Source organism: Ctenocephalides felis, unplaced genomic scaffold (genome assembly GCF_003426905.1).
Source record: "Ctenocephalides felis isolate EL2017-DRISC unplaced genomic scaffold, ASM342690v1 CF-g0.4_SCAFFOLD_01492, whole genome shotgun sequence".
Taxonomy (NCBI): Eukaryota; Metazoa; Arthropoda; class Insecta; order Siphonaptera; family Pulicidae; genus Ctenocephalides; species Ctenocephalides felis.
The window spans coordinates 15,458,134-15,479,291 of record NW_020537646.1 but is presented as its reverse complement, the minus strand read 5'-3'; the positions used below and the strand labels follow the sequence as shown (position 1 = coordinate 15,479,291).

The 21,158-nt window shown below is 30.4% G+C and overlaps 1 protein-coding gene across 1 annotated transcript in view; it reads right to left on the bottom strand.

The window, feature by feature from the left end:
- LOC113370923 (cyclic nucleotide-gated cation channel alpha-3) overlaps positions 1-18,223 on the bottom strand; it is a 90,487-nt gene extending 72,264 nt beyond the window's left edge. Inside the window, exons 1-5 of the mRNA XM_026611593.1 lie at positions 18,159-18,223; positions 16,484-16,642; positions 15,063-15,235; positions 10,193-10,690; positions 9,975-10,118 (exon numbers count right to left, since the gene is read on the bottom strand). Of these exons, the coding sequence (XP_026467378.1) occupies positions 9,975-10,118; positions 10,193-10,690; positions 15,063-15,235; positions 16,484-16,642; positions 18,159-18,223 (1,039 nt within the window). The remainder of the gene's footprint in view (positions 1-9,974; positions 10,119-10,192; positions 10,691-15,062; positions 15,236-16,483; positions 16,643-18,158) is intronic.
- Positions 18,224-21,158: the final 2,935 nt, after the last annotated feature.

Below are 21,158 nucleotides of genomic sequence, written 5' to 3'. Positions count from 1 at the left end.
CAAGGTTATCTACAAAGTTGTGTAAAAAAACCATTCTTAAAACAAATTAAAAAAATATACGACTCAATTGTAATTTTTTTTATACCATATAAGTCAGATTGTAATTTACATTGTAAATTGAAAAAAAGTTAATTAAATATACAAAAAAATTCAAAATTTTCAAAAAAAAAACAACATTATCAATAATGCTGTGATTTTTATTAGATACGGAATTACTCATTTTACCATGTTATTTTTCTCATGTTATAAAAATAAAATTAGATTTATTTATATATAATGCTAGTCAGTCTCAAAACTTCCGAAGGTTTAAATCAGAATTTTAGCTGCTGGTTTAGAGTGGCCCATAAAAGTTAAGTTTAGCTTATCATTTTGCTATATCCGGTAAGAGCTCGTAAAATTGAGTTACCGCTGATGAAACTAATAAAGTTGAACGTGGACAGCTATAGTTCGCTATAAAAACAGCTTTCAATTTACAGCTATCAAAACAAGGCCGAGGGCAGTTACAGGTCGCGTATGACGCCAGAAATAGTTGCTGCTTCGATTCAGAGGGAATGACAATAAAATTACGAGCTTTTCTCATTTCATTTTTCTAAAGTCGTGGGGGTTTTGTGTTTGTTTTCGCAATGAAATTTAACGGTTGGTTTTATGAGACTATAGTTTTTTGCAGATTTTCTTTCAGTAGCTATTAGTGTTAGAGAGGCGTTGTTTTTATAGATCTCTTTGATATAATTGCCAAATATAAAAGTGGTAAAATAATGATGGGTGTAAATCCGTACAAATGCAACGGAAATGCGTTACGGCTCTCGATGAAATCATTTCTAAACGGTCGATTGTGATTAGACGTCGTGTATGTGAATAGAGAGCTGTCGTTGTATGCGTACCGATATCAACAAGAAAATCGGAATATATATGGAAAATACTTTTTAGGCAAGACAGATATTTCAGCTGTTTAAAAAATGAGATTATATCGCCAGCAAAAAAGTAAATAAAATACAAGCAGTCAATGAATGTATGTTAATTTTAACTACATGAAGTTCTTCAAACACAATTACATGATGAGTGAAGTTGCGAAAACAATATTTGTTTAGGCGTTGTTTAACATAATCCACTGTGTGAACGAATATTATAGAATGTGTTAATCAGCAATTACTTCATTTCCCTGATGAAGGTTCATTTCTAAATGCTAATTACAATGACAAACCGATCATGTCATATTTGAAATATGACTTTAATTACATTATTGTTTTTAAATATAAATTATAATTTATATTTTATCATTATATAAATGTATATAATGGTTGACACTAATAAATGTGTGCATCATGAGTGTTACCATATTACTAATAAACATTATTCAAAATTGTTATATGATGTATTAATTTTTACTTAAATGTCATCTTGTACAGTAGCAAATAAGTTTTATTTCAATCACGTGTGAAACTTACGCGTATTTTTTTTTTGTTAGAATATTTATTATTCTCCTGAAGCGATCCAAGACAAAATTTGGTCATTTATCAAAAATTTTGTAGATCCACACCTAAGGGCAAGCTTTTTATTGATATAATAATCAACCAATGATAAATAAATCTTTATAAATAATTATTAGTAAAAAAATATAAATGTTCTAAAGGTATACAATTAAATATGTATTTTCCTCATAACGTATCATTTGATATTCACATTTCATCACATGCAATTCCATAATGTACAAGCGAGGTCTCCGACCATAATAAATGATGTAGACCTGATATTTCGGGCAACGTGTAAACACACGGCCAATGAGAATAATTTAATATCAAAATGCTTCAAAATTATCAAAATTTGTTTGACATATGTTAGCGCTCTGAACAGGAATGAAGGGTTGTAATTGTTGCGCATAATAGTTTTTGATTCTGTCGAGCTACCCTGTTAAATATGTAGCTTTGTGTAATATTTCTGAACGGTGTAAATTTCATTAAAGTGCCAGAGTAAATAAATACGGAGTCTGCAATGGTATAAAACATGAATTACACAGATTGATTTTTTTAAAACTTTTTATTAAATGAAAAGGTTGTTTATTTGGCTTTATAAAACATGTGCACGCGAATGCAAATAAAAAGTTAAATGCACCTTGTAGTTCATTAGCAAGTTTTATATTTAATAAGATGAAAAAAATGGACCAATAAATAAATGAGCTTTATACTTTAATAAATTCTTTGGTGTTATGTAGTATGATCTATAATGAATTTGATATAGAAACTGGATGAGCAGAGACTGATAAAATGTTGACTGATGTATGAAGCATAGCTCTGTACGGATCAGAAACATGAACTTTAAGAAAAGCCGACAAGAATTATCTGGTGAGCTTTAAAATATGGTGCTGGAGGCGAATGGTAAAAATAAAGTCGACTCACAAGATAACGAATGAAGAAGTCATACAAAAGAGTGGGCAAAGAAAAGACTCTATTTAGCACGATTCTAAAAAAAGAAACTGTTTCGGACCCATTCTGCAAAAAATGCCGGGCAAAATAGAAGAACTGAAAAAATTGGGGAAAAAAAGAATGCAGACGGTTGATGACTTACGTGAGAAAAGAAAATACAGAGAACTGAAAACCGAAGCACAGGACCAGGAAGCAGAAGTTTGGAAATGAAATTTTATGATAGCGAATATAAAATGATTAATTATCATTAATTAATTAATAGTAATAAAACAAAAAAGGGAATAATAAACAAAAGAGAGAAAAAAATCATTGATTTTGTGGTGCTCTCATATCATGGCCATTGGGCAGACTACTATTTATTGTTTATTATAAAAAATTGATACAAAAAATACTACTATTTATATATTATAATCTGCAGATTCTGGAAAAATTCATTTTATATCATAATATATATATATATATATATATATATATATATATATATATATATTATAGTCAATATACGTCAATGTATGTGGAAAAAAAATCGGACTTTTAATCCGCTCGACCTGAATTGTAATGGTAAAACATGTATAGTAAATATATTCAAATATGAATAAAATAATCTATATTATCACAAGCCTTGTACAGAGAAAAAAACATAAAACATGTGTTAAGATTCTGTGTTATATTCGCGAGCAAAAAAAATTTGGGAATATTTGGTTTGATAACAACAACAATGAGATCATTATTTAATTATTCTAATACTGTAAGTGTGTTTTAGTTATTGAATAATAACTTAAACATCAAAATGATGAATTTTCATGATAAGTTCAATTGCATGTCAAAATATTTTTTCGATTCGTTTGAACAAAGTATAATATAAATTAAAACATGCGGATGTCAATCCTAAACTTTTATATGTGTAGATAATAATATCTGGTTTTTAATCGTTTTAAATATCAAATTTGTCCAAAATTAGATGATTTATAATGAGAACATATTAATATAAACACAATTCCTACTGTAATAAAGTTAAGAATTATTGCATTCTAGATCCTCCCCCCACGAAGTAATGCCTAACGGCGGTTTCTGTGGGTACCAGAGGCAAAGGCAAAGGCAAAGCGGAGGTTTTAGTCGGTTTTATACTAGAACGGTATTGAGTCCGACATACCCAGACAAAACACCAGTCTGGGATGCATAAAGGCATTTCCTTCGATATACAAAAAAAAATGAAATGATTTATAAAATAAAAAAAAGTTTTATTAAAAAATTAAAAAATGATGCAAAATGAGGAAAAAATTATCTTCAGACATATGCATATTAAATTATCACTTATTTAATAGAGATTTAAATAATAAATTCAAATTTCGTTCTTCAATTTCACGAAGACTGAAGAAGAAACTGCCCAAAGATAATATTAGGGACCCTTAGAACTACCATAACTTTATATGAACAGAATTGTAAAAATACTTATTGAAGTGATTCTACTATTGAAGTGAATTTATATGAGATCGAAAGTGTGTGTGTATGTGTGTGAGTGAATGACATAAGCCAAATAGCTAATAGAAATATCCTGTATTCTGATTGCTGTCAAAAAATAAAAATAAAAAAAAGTTTTTATTTCTACGAGCTCCGTACCAAAATTTGTAATGTCTAACCGCTAAGCGCTTTCGTATTTCGTCTCTAAAACAGCTACGCATTGCAAATGTTATGAAAAAAATCACACTTTTCAGAAAACTTTAAAGCTTATAAAAATTTTAAATTGCGGCGCGGAAAATTCCAGCAATTTGCCTTAAGGAACAATACCCCTAGTTTATTATCATAATTAGGCAATATTCAACGTGCCCGGTAAATTCATCTATTATTTCATAAAGTAACGTATTTTACCATATATTTGAGAACAAACAGAATCACTTAAATGCATGTCCTTTTATCGTTCGTAAGGATCGCTGCTAACAAAGATCCATTCAACAAGATAACAAGAGTGGCTCCCATCCCTAAGATGGAGTGATATCTGTCTCATTGTTTGTCGAAGTGTCTTCTCCTGGCTCTCATTTCCGTCAATCAATTTGCTCCTGCTTTCACAGGGACACCCGAGCGCTATAGTCGCGATAGTTTTTTACGGCGTTATCGTCAAGATTCCAATTAACTCGGAAACTTGCAATAAACAGATATAATAAAGTTTTCACAAGTCAGATGTAATTAGAAGCTTAATAATCTTTATTACTAAAAAATCTTTTTTAAAAAAATACTGGTGTCATTTCTATGATTTAATGGATTTACTTTAGAAAACAGTGTCGTATTCACGTAACTTTTCACGTACATTAAATGGTCATTTGAACATTTAATTGTCTACGTGAAAATACTGAAATGTTCTCCCTAAAAACGATAGATTAGTCATAAAAACATAAATCATGTAAAAAAGGGCGAGTGTCACAACCGCTTATGTTAAATATAATAAAATGTTAAAAAACAATAGCTAGAAAACACCAAAATGGTTTATAACGACTTTTATTGTCAGAAATAAGTAACACAACACAACATACCGACTGAAACGAAGTTTATGAATATAATGTAACAATATAGAACAACAAATATTTTTTAAACAAATTTAACAAGAAATCTTTTTCTTATACTCAATTTTTATTCAAATTTTGCCTTATATTTGTTAAGTTTAATTTCTTCTTCGGGTTTATTCATCACAAGAAAAGAATAAAAAATGCATGTCACAATCGTATTCACAAAATTTGTTACAACCGTACTCAACGCACACTTTGGGAAAAAAATGATCGTTATGATTGAGCTAAAATATCTACGTAAAAACTAATTGCTCTTAATTAACCAAAAATGTTCAACTTATTACACTATTAAAAAAAATCAAACAAAAAATTTTACTATTGATTCTTTGAATACTAACGCTCCAATGTTCATACGCAACAAGATCTTACACGAGGATCTTCACATTGAATTTATAAATAAAGTTATAGAAATAAATAATGTCAAACATTTTTAAAAACTAGAACATCATTCAAATTTTATAGTCACTCAGCTTCTTGAGACACCAATTTCAAGAAGACTGAAGAAGAAGATAATATTGAAGACCCTTAGCACAACTTTGGATATATGAACTGAATCACTTATTGGAGTGATTCTCCAAATACCAAATTCCAAATAAAAATTTTTTCCAAATACCGATATAATATTTATCACAATAATTTATAGAAATAGAAAATATATGTTTGCTTGAAAGTGTGTGTGCATGTGTGTGAGCGAGTGATATAAGTCAAATAGCTCATAGAATTGTACTGTATTTTGATTGAAAATAAAATTAAAAAAGCAATGAGGTCTACAGATCATATTAATATAAGGCACAAACAATAATAGAAAGATGATGGAACAGTCGTATTTCATCTTTCTCGCTTTGGACCCTATCTCAAAATCGGTATAGTTTAGCTTTTATAGCGACTGTCACTACCATGACACCGTTCATAATCGTTCTCTATATTAATTTAAATAATTAAACTGCTTTTTATAGGCCTATAATATTTCACCGTGGTCAGTTCGGGTATAAAATCTACCATTATGCCAAATTTTATCAAAATCCCTGACGTGATACGCGCGGGTTCTCCTTGTTAGTTAAACCATTTCGACTAATCTATTTCTTGGTAGGAATTTCCATAGATTATTAATTATTAATTGAAGCTACAACGTACGTGGCAAGCATGAGGCACAGCCATAAAGCTCGCCGCGCAAAAAGCTCTTGCATGGTATTTCTTTGTGGAAGATGGAAACTGGATTGACTGGTTGGTGATACCGATAAAATATATATATATATATATATATATATATATACTGAAAATACGTAGTCGTTTACTATATTCAGTAGTAATCAAACAATTTCTATATCTCCATGAAGTAAATTTCCATACCCTCCATATGCCTTAGTTATATGCTATTTCGGCTAATCTATTTCTTGGTAGGAATTTCCAGACATTATTAATTATTAATTAAAGCTACGGCAGATGAATTATATACAATAAGCTAACACGCGTACGAGGCAATCGTGAGGCACCGCCACAAAGCTCGCCGTGCAAAAAGCTCTTGCATCGTATTCCTTTGTGGGAGATGGAAACGGGATTGGCAGGTTGGTGACACTGATGAATCGTGTTTCGGTCGTCGACGGCGGCGATTCAAAAGCGACGCGACGTCGTCTCCACCGCGACGCAGCGGACGATACGTCGTCATGCTGACTCATGTGCGGGATAGAATATGGGGTGTTCAGCGGTTCACCGGGTTTTATCGACGAAAATCTGTATAGATTGAGCCAAGATATTGTAAAGTGGTATACCCTTAGTAGGATAGCGAAGGGTTAGGAAGTGGAACGAGCAAATCTAAATTATAAGCTGGTCGGCAGAGTTGCATTATTGGTAGATTCGCTGGGTCGGCTAATTTAAGAGCAACTGATATATTAGATATCAATTTGGAAAGAACGCAAAATCAGCAGAAGTGCGGTGGATACAGCTTTGTATTTCACTCTGTAATGTTGGATAAACAAAAGGTAGTACGTTCTGGTATATAAATAATAAATTGATTATGAAATTTGTTTTCTTCTGCGTGTCATACATTACAAATTAATGAAAACTGATTTCAGGGGGTATTCTAGTCTAGTATTTAAAAAAAATGTTTTGATAATTTTATGATTGAACTACTCAAGAATATGGGTACAAAACAATTTTTCAAAATTCAAATTATTTTTGTTTTCTTTTCTGCGCATTTTTTTCAATCCGAATACAGTACAATCCTATGAGCTATTCGGATTATACCATTCACTCACACTCATACACACACACTTTCAAACACACATATAAATTATTGTGATAAATTTTACTATATGGACAGTTGGAGAATCACTCCAATGAGTGATTCGCCAATTCTGTTCATTTCTACAAAGATGTGGTAGTGCTAAAGGTCGTCAAAATTATCTTTGGAAAGCTTCTTTTTCAGTGTTCTTGAAATTTGCGTCTTAGAAAGCTGAGTGACTATTGAATTTGAATGAAATTTTAAACACTTTTTTCTCAAAACTGACTTTCTCTATAACCACGATTTCTCAACTACTACTGGACCAATTTAGTTATAGTGAGCTGCGCCAATTTGCAAATTCCGATTTTTACTTTACAAAATTCGATTTTTACTTTTAAAAAATTCAATAATATTAAAAAAAATTGTAGGTAAAATATTTTATTTAACAAAACAATTAATTTATCTTGACCTTAGTTCATACCATAGCGACATTATTCTAGAATAATACTGCATATATTTTTTCTTCTTCGGCTAAAGTTATGGGTATAATGAGGAACATTAATTTTTTTATATCATCTACTTGCTTACCTTCTAGCATTGAAAATTTACAACTATTTATATTTTTATAGATTTTTTATATTCTCAAAACATTAATTAATAACTTGTAAAAAATATAGTAAGAAAAAAAATAGATTATATCTAACATCGCATAAAACTCATGCCTCTAGACCAAAATACTCTCCCCTCAAATCGATGATGGACACTAAAATTGTGCGATTAAAAAATTCAGAGTTGATCTTTTGTTTGAGCACTTTATAGCAAAAAATCCCATGTTGAATAATGCAAATATTCTGATGCGTTATTGCTGTACGCAATCTATTTGAATGCAGTTGTTGCATTAATAATATTACATTTCCATTTTGATAAATTTTCGTACTTGTACGAGCAATTCAGGAACTGTTTTGAATTATACAAAATATGCCAAGTCACATATGCAATGTTGTAGAAATTATATTTCAAACTAAATTATTAAATTAAATTATTATCTTGAATTGTGTTAATTTTTATTCTAAATACAATTTTTAGTTCCAGAGCAACTACATGGCATTCCGCAAAATATCAAGCTAGAAAAAAAGGTGAACGGATTAAAATAAGAGACTGTGAAATTTAATCTTATTCGAAACATTTAATATAATATTAATTATATGATATATATTTATGTAAAAATTCTGTACTTTATATTTATCAAAAACATTGATATTCTGCCTCCAATATGTTAATTTAAATTTCTTAAATTATTCCAAACGGTTAAAGCGTGGATTAAAAAACAATAGTAATATTTTACTAAATTTATATAAAGCACATAAATACAATAACAATGAACATAAAAATGCAATTCCAAGTTACCGGCACATGAAACTATTTCATACTACTTAAAATCCGACGTCTTCGAGAAGTTGATCTGCTCATAAAATTATATTCATAACCTTTATTATATTACAACTCGTAATGTTATTTTTTAATATAAAACATGTCGTAGAATGATGTCCGCTTGACGATAAACATGAAATTCAAGTGTCACTTTAGTTGTTATTGCAATAAAGACAATGGCAGAGTTGAGTTTATATGGTGTTTTGCTCTGAAGGCATTTGAAGATTTTTATAGGCGCTAAAGTTTTATTAAAAATATGAAGTATTATTATGGATGATATAAAGTCTAAATTAAAAATTATGAAAATTTCTGAGATATGCAAGTCATTATTATAAAAAACGAATAAAGCATAAGGCACCCTGAGAGCATAAACCAGCCTAGTAGCAGGCGCAGATTTTTAATATCGTTGATTGTAATATGTAATATTATAAGAAAATTTTGATTGCTTTTGTTATGATTTAAAATATAAAAAAAGAAATTAAGAATAACTCCTTTTCTGTAATTCTCTGTGTTACACATATCTTTCCTGATAAACAAATCTGCTTCTAGCAATATTTACTAGATTATAACAATGAAAAAATATCGGCAAAGCTTTTATATCTACTAGTTTATATTCTAGTATATTGATGAAGAATCCCACACTGCATGATATTCAATTTTTCCTCTCACGTATTGGAAAAGTAATTCGACACTAAATTTTAACGCAGCATATAAATTCTGGCAATAAAATAACACACACCTATATTCACATAGCAAAAAAAAGTTATGGGAGGCACTATAAAATATATCAGGCAAAACTAAACTAAACCAAATTTATAGAATTACAGTAATTCGAAATTTTATATCCTTGTAGGTAGTTTTTGATATAACTTATACAAATGAAAGTTCTGATGCGATTATGCTCTCGAATCCAAAAATTCCAAGAATTATATAATGTAATCTGAATAAAATATGAGGTTTTAGGGTTGAAAATATTCGGTTGCAATCTGACTGGTTAAATTATTACACGCTTCTCTAACGTTTGAGGCAAAGCGGGAATTTGATGTGGTATTAAATCTTATTTTGCCGATGTCAGACAGTTTTTAATATAGTAGGGTCCGTTTGCGGTCGAATGGATAAGATTTTATTACGACACTAAATCGTATCGAAAATATGACGTCCGCAATGCGCAGATATATGCACATTTGGATGCAAACACATATAAAACATAATATTATTTATATCTTGCCTTGCATAAGATATTTATATTCACCAACTTTACTTAGATAGGTTAGATATAGATATTGCAACGGTTTAGATAATTTTCAAATATTTAGATATAAATTAATTTTTTGCACTTACCCTGAAACTCCTTCCTCGCTGTACTAACCGATGTGACAATGTTCGCCACATGTCCAAGTACTGTGGCAAATAATAGTAAACCGAATAATAATTGAGCAATTACAAAAATGTATTCACTTTTACTACGAGGCCTTGGCAAATCACCTACAAAAATGATTGTAAGTAAGAAAGCATTATACATTGATATTTATGAATAAAAAAATGTAAATTATTATTACCTATCGTGGTGAGCGCCAACGTGCACCAGTAATAACTCTGCAAGTATTGCTTCACAACGTCAGAACTCTCCGAGTCATGAAAGACCCAATTTTTACTACCGAAACCATTATTTTTTGCTATTATATGATATAAACAGCCATTCCAATGAAATATCACTAACAAGTAATGAATAAGACTCAGCGATCTGAATAAATTTGGATAGTTCGTATGCCTTTCTGTTCTGTCCATGAAGGCCCAGAACTGATAAATTTTGACTAGACGAAACGACCTGAGTATTGAATTGAATCCTATGGATAAATATAGAAAGTCCAATGGTAGAAGACATAAGCAGTCTATGTAGAATGTCGTTGAATTCATGTAATGATGCCTCAATTTGACCGCGTCCGTCTGAAGGACGCCGTCCTCTAAGTAGCCAGTCCGGAAATGAATCATAATGTCCAAGAGATACAGGAAGTCAGCGAAGTAATCTAGTGCGAACCACGTCGAGAGTGTGTCTCCTGCAGAGAAATTGGAAAAATCAATTAGAGAAATGAGGTAAAAAATGTCTTATTGTAACATAATGATTGTACTTGGCAACTAGTAACAAAAATATTTTTTTTTTTTGTAATATTCTAACTTCGAATGAAGATAAAGTTTATTATCGAATAGGGGCATAAAAGTTCAATTTGACTTTCAGTAATTATACTGTCTAAACCAGTGATTCTCAAAGCAGTCCATGACAACTTTCCAAGAGTCCACGTCAATAAAAATGAATTATGGAGATCCACAATAGTTGATCACAACACACCTTGTTAACCCTCAGTCGGTCGGCGTGGTCTGGCCAGACTTTTTTCGATTTGAATTAAAAAAAAAAAAGCTTCTAGTAATCCTATCGACTTGAAATTTCTTGACTTTTCCTAAAATTTCATTAGCTGTCGATCAATGAAAAAATCAGAACGAAAAAATGTTCAAAAGGATAATTATAAGGATATTAACTTTTTTATACTTCGAACGGTCGAAGTGGTCTGTCTAGACCACCCATTCATTTTGTATGAAATATACGCTTTTTGATATACGTAATGCAGTATTTTGTCTTTTTTCTGGTATTTTCTATTTAAACTGCATTTTATATATTCTTTGCTATGTGTTGTAACATGAATGTTAGTATTTTCACGACGAGAGTTCCTTGAAAATCTACCAAACTTATTGGTCATCGCAAACATTGAAAATCGGATGAGTAACGCGCACATTATCAACAATTTTTCTGTCCGTATTGCGTTCGAAATTTTTTTTGGCAAACCTGTAGTGAAATTATATTTTCAACTTGAATTTTACAGCTCATTTCAAAGGCGACGCACCTCATTTCGATTTCATTTGAATTTTACATTCATTACGAAGGAGCCGAAAAAGAATAAATATTGTTTTTCAATGATATGAAACAGAAAAATAAAATTAACAAAAAAAGCAACGATTTTTTCATATTCTTTGACTTTTTTATATAATATAATATAATATATAATTTTTTTATTATAAGCAAGCTCAACACATGCAAAAGAGGGTAAAAAAAAGAAAAAATCAAAACTATAAATATTTATTACTAATAATTGTTAATATATAAGACACCAAAAACTAATTTATCCCATATAAATGCATGTGAAATGAGTGGTGGTCCAACGAGACCACTCCGACCGTTCGAAGGTGAATAAATATCCGACCGACGGAGGGTTAATATCTATTTTATTATTATTATGAACTCAATTACTAAATTGTATTAACTTGGATTAGTATTTTTATTTTAATTTTATAATGCTAAATGCAAATGTTAATACGAATACAAATTCATAAAAAAATCGATATCGACTAAATAGGGGTCCATAGCAAAATCTAAGGAGTCCACAAGACAAATATGTTTGGCGACCTATGATCTAAACCATAGGTTCCCAAACTTGTTTGTGCCATGGACCCCTTACAATGTTTTTTTATAAATAATCAACCCACAAAATTGCTTTGAATTCATGGTTGAATTATTCCTCCAACCATTCTCAGACGGTATGTTCTCAAAAATGCATAATTCGATTTTGATGAAACTTGACACACATTGTAACTAGGCTTTACCAATATTGTGACCAAAATTTTAAGTTGGAACATTCAATAGTTTTTGAGATATGCGAGGTTAATGGGTGGCTGGCTCTGCTCTACAATTTATTTTTGTTAATCAAGACTTTAATGTCAATATTAGTATTGAAACAGATTGTACGTTTTCAAAAATGCATAAATCGATTTTGATGAAACTTGACACACATTATTACTATACTTTACCAATATTGAAATTAAAATTTCAAGTTGGAACATTCAATACTTTTTTAGATATGCGAGGTTGATGGGTGGCTGGCTCTGCTCTCAATACTAGTATTGTAAAAGATTGCACGTTTTCAAAAATGCATAATTCGATTTTGATGAAACTTGACATACATTGTTACTACACTTAACTAAATTTATGACAGAAATTTAAAGTTGAATCGTTTAATAGTTTTTGAGATATGCAAGGTTGATCGATGTCTGGCTCCGCTCTCAATACTAGTATTGTAAAAGATTGCACGTTTTCAAAAATGCATAATTCGATTTTGATGAAACTTGACATACATTGTTACTACACTTAACTAAATTTATGACAGAAATTTAAAGTTGAGTCGTTCAATAGTTTTTGAGATATGCAAGGTTGATCGATGGCTGGCTCCGCTCTCAATACTAGTATTGTAAAAGATTGTACGTTTTCAAAAATGCATAATTCGATTTTGATGAAACTTGACATACATTGTTACTACACTTTACTAAATTTATGACAAAAATTTAAAGTTGAATCGTTCAATAGTTTTTGAGATATGCAAGGTTGATCGATAGCTGGCTCCGCTCTCAATACTAGTATTGTAAAAGATTGTACGTTTTCAAAAATGCATAATTCGATTTTGATGAAACTTGACATACATTGTTACTACACTTTACTAAATTTATGACAAAAATTTAAAGTTGAATCGTTCAATAGTTTTTGAGATATGCAAGGTTGATCGATGGCTGGCTCCGCTCTCAATACTAGTATTGTAAAAGATTGTACGTTTTCAAAAATGCATAATTCGATTTTGATGAAACTTGACATACATTGTTACTACACTTAACTAAATTTATGACAGAAATTTAAAGTTGAATCGTTCAATAGTTTTTGAGATATGCAAGGTTGATCGATGGCTGGCTCCGCTCTCAATACTAGTATTGTAAAAGATTGCACGTTTTCAAAAATGCATAATTCGATTTTGATGAAACTCGACATACGTTGTTACTACACTTTACTAAATTTATGACAGAAATTTAAAGTTGAATCGGTCAATAGTTTTTGAGATATGCAAGGTTGATCGATGGCTGGCTCCGCTCTCAATACTAGTATTGAAACAAATTGTACGTTTTCAAAAATTTGATTTTGATGAAACTTGACACACATTGTTACTACACTTTACCATTCATATGTATGACCCCCAAATTTTCCTGCCATGGACCCCTTGAAAGTTGCCATGGACCCCTAGGGGTCCATTTGGACCACTTTGGGAATCACTGGTCTAAACCAACTACATCATAACACATAATGCATATCAAACAAATAACGAACTATGTTCAGTAAAATTTCCAATCAATTCCTAACTTTAGAAATATGTAACTAAGATATTTTCCTAGAATTTGTCACGAGCCCTTGAAAACGAAATAGGTTAAAATAGTTTTAAGTGAAAAGATTAGTTGTTATTTCATTGTTAATTATGTTTGATGTTTTTTATAATTCGATAGTTTTATGTTTACAATTTATATATTTTGTACCCTAAATTCTGTATTTGCATATACATTAATCAGTGTAAAATTACTACAGACTTAGAATGTTTGTAGCTGATATCAAACTGACCCTGAGTAAATATTATTTCAATTAAATGTTCTTATTATAACATTAAGAATGTATTTGGCCAACTGTTCACCAATAATACTTTAATTTATAGCATTTTGCGCTATAAATTTTCTACAACAGAAAATAGATCACTTAGTGCAAAAATGCTAAGGATATGAAATAAATATAGCTTCTATCAAACTAATTCGTAAACTTCTTATAAATGTTATTTTAATTTTCTTATTATATATTTTTGATGTATTTGGTCACCAGTTTTTATGCTTTGTGCAATCTTTGTAATCTTTTTAAATTCTATATAATTGCAAATAAATTAATTAGTGCAAAAATACTATAGATATGAAATGATTATAGCTGCTATCAAACTGATTCGTGAATAACATTTCAAATATAATATTTTATGAGTTGGAATATTTGATTGCTATTTACATTTATTATTGCATTATACGCCACACCAAACGATTGAAAATAATACTACAATTTCCATAAAATAATTAAATATTATGTATAATGGTAAAAATAGAAAGACTATTAAAAGTTGCTAATGTTTCATTATTGCTAATGTCATATTATTTGGAATCTATTGATTAAATTAAATGAAATTTGAATGATTTCAAATTATATGTAAAATAAATTGTGTATAGCATAAAATCACAGATCAAAACAACAACCCATTAGATGCTCTAACAAAATTAAAAAAATATCATATTATCCCATCAAAGTAATGACACCAATTTAAACCAACAACTTAATCATGAAATCTCGAACAATTTATCTCCAATTTGCAATAATAACACGTTAACTAACCTTATTCATTGCAGTATCAAATTTTGAATACCGGACGGGTTTAATTACCTACTACACAATATTATTATCCTAGTTTAAATGTTAAGTACCTAAATGCTATATAGCTTAGTTTATTACAAACGGAATTAAATTGTTATGCATACTCGTAATTTCCTGAAATGCGAATCTGTATATGATGACCCAGAAATTGTAGAGAAATGCCAATGAGACGACCATTGACCAATAGTAGATAAACCGTCCGGCGGGATCGAACAAGAACGACCAATTCGTCACTCGATGCTTGGGCCGAGTCGGATACGAGGCACTCCTTGTACGTCTAGAAAAAAAAATAATGTATATAAATTATATACCCTTATCACTATTAGAACTTTCAATTGTTTTCATAATTAATTTATACTACACATTTGGCTCTACTTTTAAAAAAGGAGTACGCGTAAGGTTCAGACGCGATTGAAGTAAAACTTATTTGCTACTGTACAAGATGGCATTTAAGTAAAAATAAATACATCATATAACAATTTTGAATAATGTTTATTAGTAATATGGTAACACTCGTGATGCACATATTTATTAATGTCAATCATTATAAACATTTATATAATGATAAATTATAAATTACAAATTTGTAATAGCATTAAAAATATGTATAATATTTAAAAACAATAATGTAATTGAAGTCATACTTGAAATATGATATGATCGGTTTGTCATTGTATTCAGCATTTAGAAATGAAACTTCATTAGAGAAATAAAGTAATTGCTGATCAATAACTTCTAAAATATTCGTTCACACAGTAGATTATGTTAAACAACGCCTAAACAAATATTGTTTTCGCCACTTCACTCATCATGTAATAATTGTGTTTTAAGAACTTCATGCAATTAAAATTAACATACATTCATTGACTGATGGTATTTTTTTTTACATTTTCGCTGGCGATATAATCTCATTCTTTGAACAGCTATAATATCTGTTTCACCTAAAAAATATTTTCCATGTCAATAACTTCAAAGATTTATAGAAACTACGAATAATATAGAAATTATTTCAATAAACTTATGTTTCATACATGGCGCAAATGCTGCATTTGTTTTATTATTTTCATTATAATTATTTACGGGGGACAGGATAAAATATTCTTCTGATTCAGGCATTTTTCATTAAATCAAGATTTGTACTACGTTGTAACTTTAAAATGTTTATTTACCTATGTCGATTTCCTTGTTGATATCGGTACGCATACAACGACAGATCTCTATTCACATACGCGACAACTAATCACAATCGACTCGTATAGAAATGATATCATCGAGAGCGAATGACGAATCATTGGCTCGACTCTTATCTTATCTTATATGCCGTAACGCACTTCCGTTGCATTTGTACGGATTTACACCCTAGTCGCGCCTAAAAAAGTTTTACTTCAAAAATAAGATATATAAATCAACTTTTATCCAAATAATAGTTTCATGTGACAAATGTACGAAGTGCTAATCTGTAGTCAAAATGGACTTGTGCCTTGAATGAGAATCGTATTTTCCGTATTTCCGTATTTCAACGCACCTGTCAGTTCCGTTACAGCTGCCAGTGGCACTGCCCAGGTGATTCGTGGAAGGGGCATTGGTCCCCGCGGAGCATCCAGTGCCCCTCCGGCCCCCCGCACCCAATAGGGCGGTGTCGCAGCCACTGCCATATGTTGCACCAGTAACGGGATATTTCAGTCTGGAAATGAAAATTTGGGGACATCAATATTTTGGGTATATCGAATATTAATGGACTCAGAACCTATTGCAGTAGTAGGTATACGAGGTCTGTTCAAAAAGTACCCGGAATTTTCGTTTTTCAAAAAAATATTTATTTATTCGTCTACATTAATGTGGTCCCCTTCAAAGTAGTCCCCCCAGATATAATACACTTATGCCAGCGTTTTTTTCCAATTTTCGAAGCACCCTTGATATTCACTTTTTGATATGTCCTTGAGCACTCTCAGCGATTTTCTTCAATCGAGGAAAACCGCCGTCCTTTCATGGGTCTCTTCAACTTTGGGAATAGGAAAAAGTCACACGGAGCCATATCTGGTGAATTTTTGCACTTTGCAACACTTTATTTCATTTTTTACGCAAAATTTAATACAAATTCTTTGACTTTTCAATTCTTCCATTGTAAAAATCGCCGAGCTCAGAAAAACACGTCGAACCTTAGCGACTACCACAGACAAAGTAAACAGTGAATATAGCTGAAAATTTCATCATACTTTAGGGGCATGTATACCAACACAATAAAAAAAAATTTTGACAATCAGACACTCCAGACCCGCGAAATTTAATTATTAGTAATTCCGGGTACTTTTTGAACACACCTCGTATATACTGCACTACACGTATTTCAATATGTGTTGTGTTCAGATCTTAATTAAAAAGCAATTGCTTTTATAAAATATACCTTGAAAGATAATCTTTTAATTCTAGTCTTACAAACTTACAATAGTCTTTTGCTTTCGACTGTTTCAGTAGAACAACTAGAATTCAACTATTTTGGTCTGTTACCCTAGCACATATTGGCAGCAATGAATACATTAAAAAATATGCTCAACTAATATTAACCCTTTCCACTCGGATGCCGCCACTCCGGCGGCAAAATTCATATAAATCTCGTAATTCGCGAGTGGAAAGAGTTAAAATCAATTTACAGATTAGAATTTCATAGCCGTATAATCACAATAATTAATTTGGCCTATAAATAAACACAATAATCTTAATTGTTAATTACCACCTAGAATTATTCATATAACAAATATATACTAAATAATTTACGTTTTCTAAGTACCGTCAAACTTTAAACACGGCGGTTTTCTGATAAATTATTAAATGCTTAGCAGCGCTTGTGGCTTCAAATAGAGTACTATATATATGAAGCCATATATCTAAATAGAAATACCGGTATAGTATATATTGTTCGAGCAAGAATTTACAATATAACTTAGATAATGTAAAATCTGGCGTAGAATGTATAGCACGCGTAAAGTTCAAGCATGGAATTAATTAGCTATTAACATGCATAAAATAAAGAGAATACTGAATCATACTTTTGCAATTATAATAGAAAGTAATCTGCATTGCAGATGTTTCGAGAGTAAATCATTATGCTAGCCAATTGCAAATGTGATATGATAAGCCAATATATATTGTAACTCAACAACGATATTAATTCCAGAATACAGTGAACATGATCCTAATACATTAACAGGATACGAATTGTGGGTAGTCCTTTACGTTTGTCATCATACATCATATCAAATTTCATCATAGTTTGGTTGATTTAAGTAGAAATTTCAATTATCCTAAATCTAGTGATCCTAAAAAATATTTTGCTTTTGTGAACCATTTATAACACTTGTGTTATATGATTTTGCATACAAACTTTAATTTGGTTAATCGAAACCTTCTGGGACAATATGTCAATATTAATATTTAGTATATTATCTGTTAACGCAAAAAGCGAAAAGCTCAACCCTGGTCTATATAGATAATATATAATATTATAATAGATATTATAAACCTAATCTTTTAATAAGCATTATATACATAAAAAATGATCTAAGCATCTGTTATTGCATTATTTATATTACTAAAAAAAATCTCATATTCATAGTTCCTGCAAATAAGCAGTTCCTCAGTCAGTAATCCACTTTCCTGACAAATCAAAAAATAATTTGCTTTTGTGAACCATTTACAAGACATGTACTATATGATTTCGCACACAAACTTTCATTTTGTTAATCGAAACCTTCTGGGACAATATGTCATATATATATTTAGTATATTTATCTGTTACGCCAAAACGCAAAGCCAACTAGTCTATATAAATATATTTTAAAACCTTTCATACAGAATGCAGTGATAAAACCTAAGCTCTGTTATTGCACTATTTTGTTCTATTAAAAAATCTCTTGTATTATAGTGCATCCTGCAAATAAACAGTTCCTCAGTCATTAATTTGCCTTTCTAAGAAATTGTATTCTTTGAAACTTGACCCAACTAAATCACAGGCCAATATATGATTGATTAAGGAATGCAATAGAAAGTCACTTGCATCGAACAGAAAACCAATCAGAAAAATTATATAAATTATTAAAACTTTGTAAATCACAAGCAATAATTAAACCACTTCTCATAGGCCTACAATATTTTATGGGGTTTGATAGGGCAAGTTATAGTAATCGAAAAAAAATCGATTCAAAACCTTCTGAACATTTTGGCATACCTTAGAAAAAATGGATGTATGTGTGTGTGTGTGTGGGTGGTGTGTTTATGCGTGTATGTATGTCTGTGCGGATACAAATTTTCGTCGACGATTTCGGGAACACTGGTGAAGCAATTTGAATAATTCAAAAAACATTCGAATCGTATTGATAACGAGGCATGCTGATTAGTTTTTGGCGTAGGCAGGTCTAGCCGTTCCGAAGATATGGGGCAAAAAGTGCCAAAAACGGTAACTCAGTTTTTAAGAGAACGGTCCGTCCGATTTAAATAATTTAGTTTCGGAGATCTAGTAAAAAAAAGTAAAAAAAAAGCAATTTAGCGGTCAAAAATGATCATTAAACATATGCACATCAAATTATCAGATATTTTATGCAGATTTTAACAATAAGTATAAATTTTGTTTACGTTCCTAGGGTTCCGTATCAATGTTTGTCTGTTGGACGGCGATGCGGCGCAGTTAAAGCAGTACGACTGCTTTGAAAATAAGTTCAGAATTTCCAAAATATTTCAAAATAATTTTTTTTTAAAAGTCTTTTTTTTTAAAGAAAAAAAGTAAATTTTTGTCAAAAATTTATAGTTTCTCAAAATCTAATATTTTCACAGTAAACTTTTTTCAAAAATGTTATTCTCTAAAAAATTTGGTACGGGAAGTTTCAGCAATTCGCCTTAAGGCACGATGCCATGCGCCCACTAGTTTTTTATTTATATATCGCATAAAAAAGTTTACTTTATTAATGCTGTAATTCATGCTATTCTACATTATGAATATATTTATTTGTTAGTTTATGTGAACAAATTTCATTTATATGAAGTCAAAACCAATTTAATCTCTATTGTGTAAAAACTGTCTCCATAAAAGCTATTTAGAGCCATCTTGCAGATGTTTACACTTTTACATCTATATTAAAGTGAGAACTGCCAGCACAAAATTTACACGAGATAAGAAAATAATTCTTATGCATAAATTCTTATAATATCATACACGAGTAATAACTACACTTCCCATGCATAAATGCTATTAATATGAATGTAATCCACGATGAATTGAACGCGGAGCCGACTGGATTTCTGGTTTTGCGAGGGAATTTGTGTTATTTCTAAACAGAATTAGTTCAGAGCACCTTCCACCATCTTTGTGTGGTGAAGTTTTCTAAGTGAACTTTGCTTCTCATATAATATTCAACGGTGCAAACTGAATGTGAAACGCTCATTCACTCTCATTCACTCCGCCGTTCACTGTGCCGCAGCCCCTGCTTCATTGCTCCAACAGCAAAGCATCGCGAATTAATTCTTAAATGCAAATACTCTAATTTCCGACATTCGTATACACAGCCAATTTGTGAGCGCTCTTAGTGTTTGAATAAGGAATAGACAAACATCATTTGTACCGGATGGTAATAATCGGTTTCACATTATGTTGGGGTATAATTAGGTTATTGTGAGGAAAAGAATACTCTTACCAACTTAAACTCCACATTCATCGACTATAAATATTTAGTTATCGATTTATTAATTGGCGAATTGTGAATCAGTAACATTTTAAACTAATCAAAGTCTGATCAATAGCGCAATCAAATTAAATATATTTTAAGTTAAATCTTGTTGTAAGTATACATAATTTTCATAATTGTGATACTATACATAATCATACATAAACAAATGTGCATTCTACTTAATTTTTTTTTTAATATTTAAAGATTTTTAGTAATATTTTTACATATTCTTATAAAAACGTCTAACGCATATCAATTTTGACAGTAGTCCATTTTCAAAACTGGCAAGAGTAACAATTTTAAGGGTGTTAGTACCATTTTCTAAACTCCAAGGCAATAGAATTCTTATAAAGATATAATTTTTTATTTAGAGTAAAAAGTTTAAGATAATTCAAGTATAAAAACTAAAAACATAGGCATAAATATTCAAAGTTGCTTAACGCGTTCAGTTCTTAACGAGTTCAACTTAATATATTTTGATAA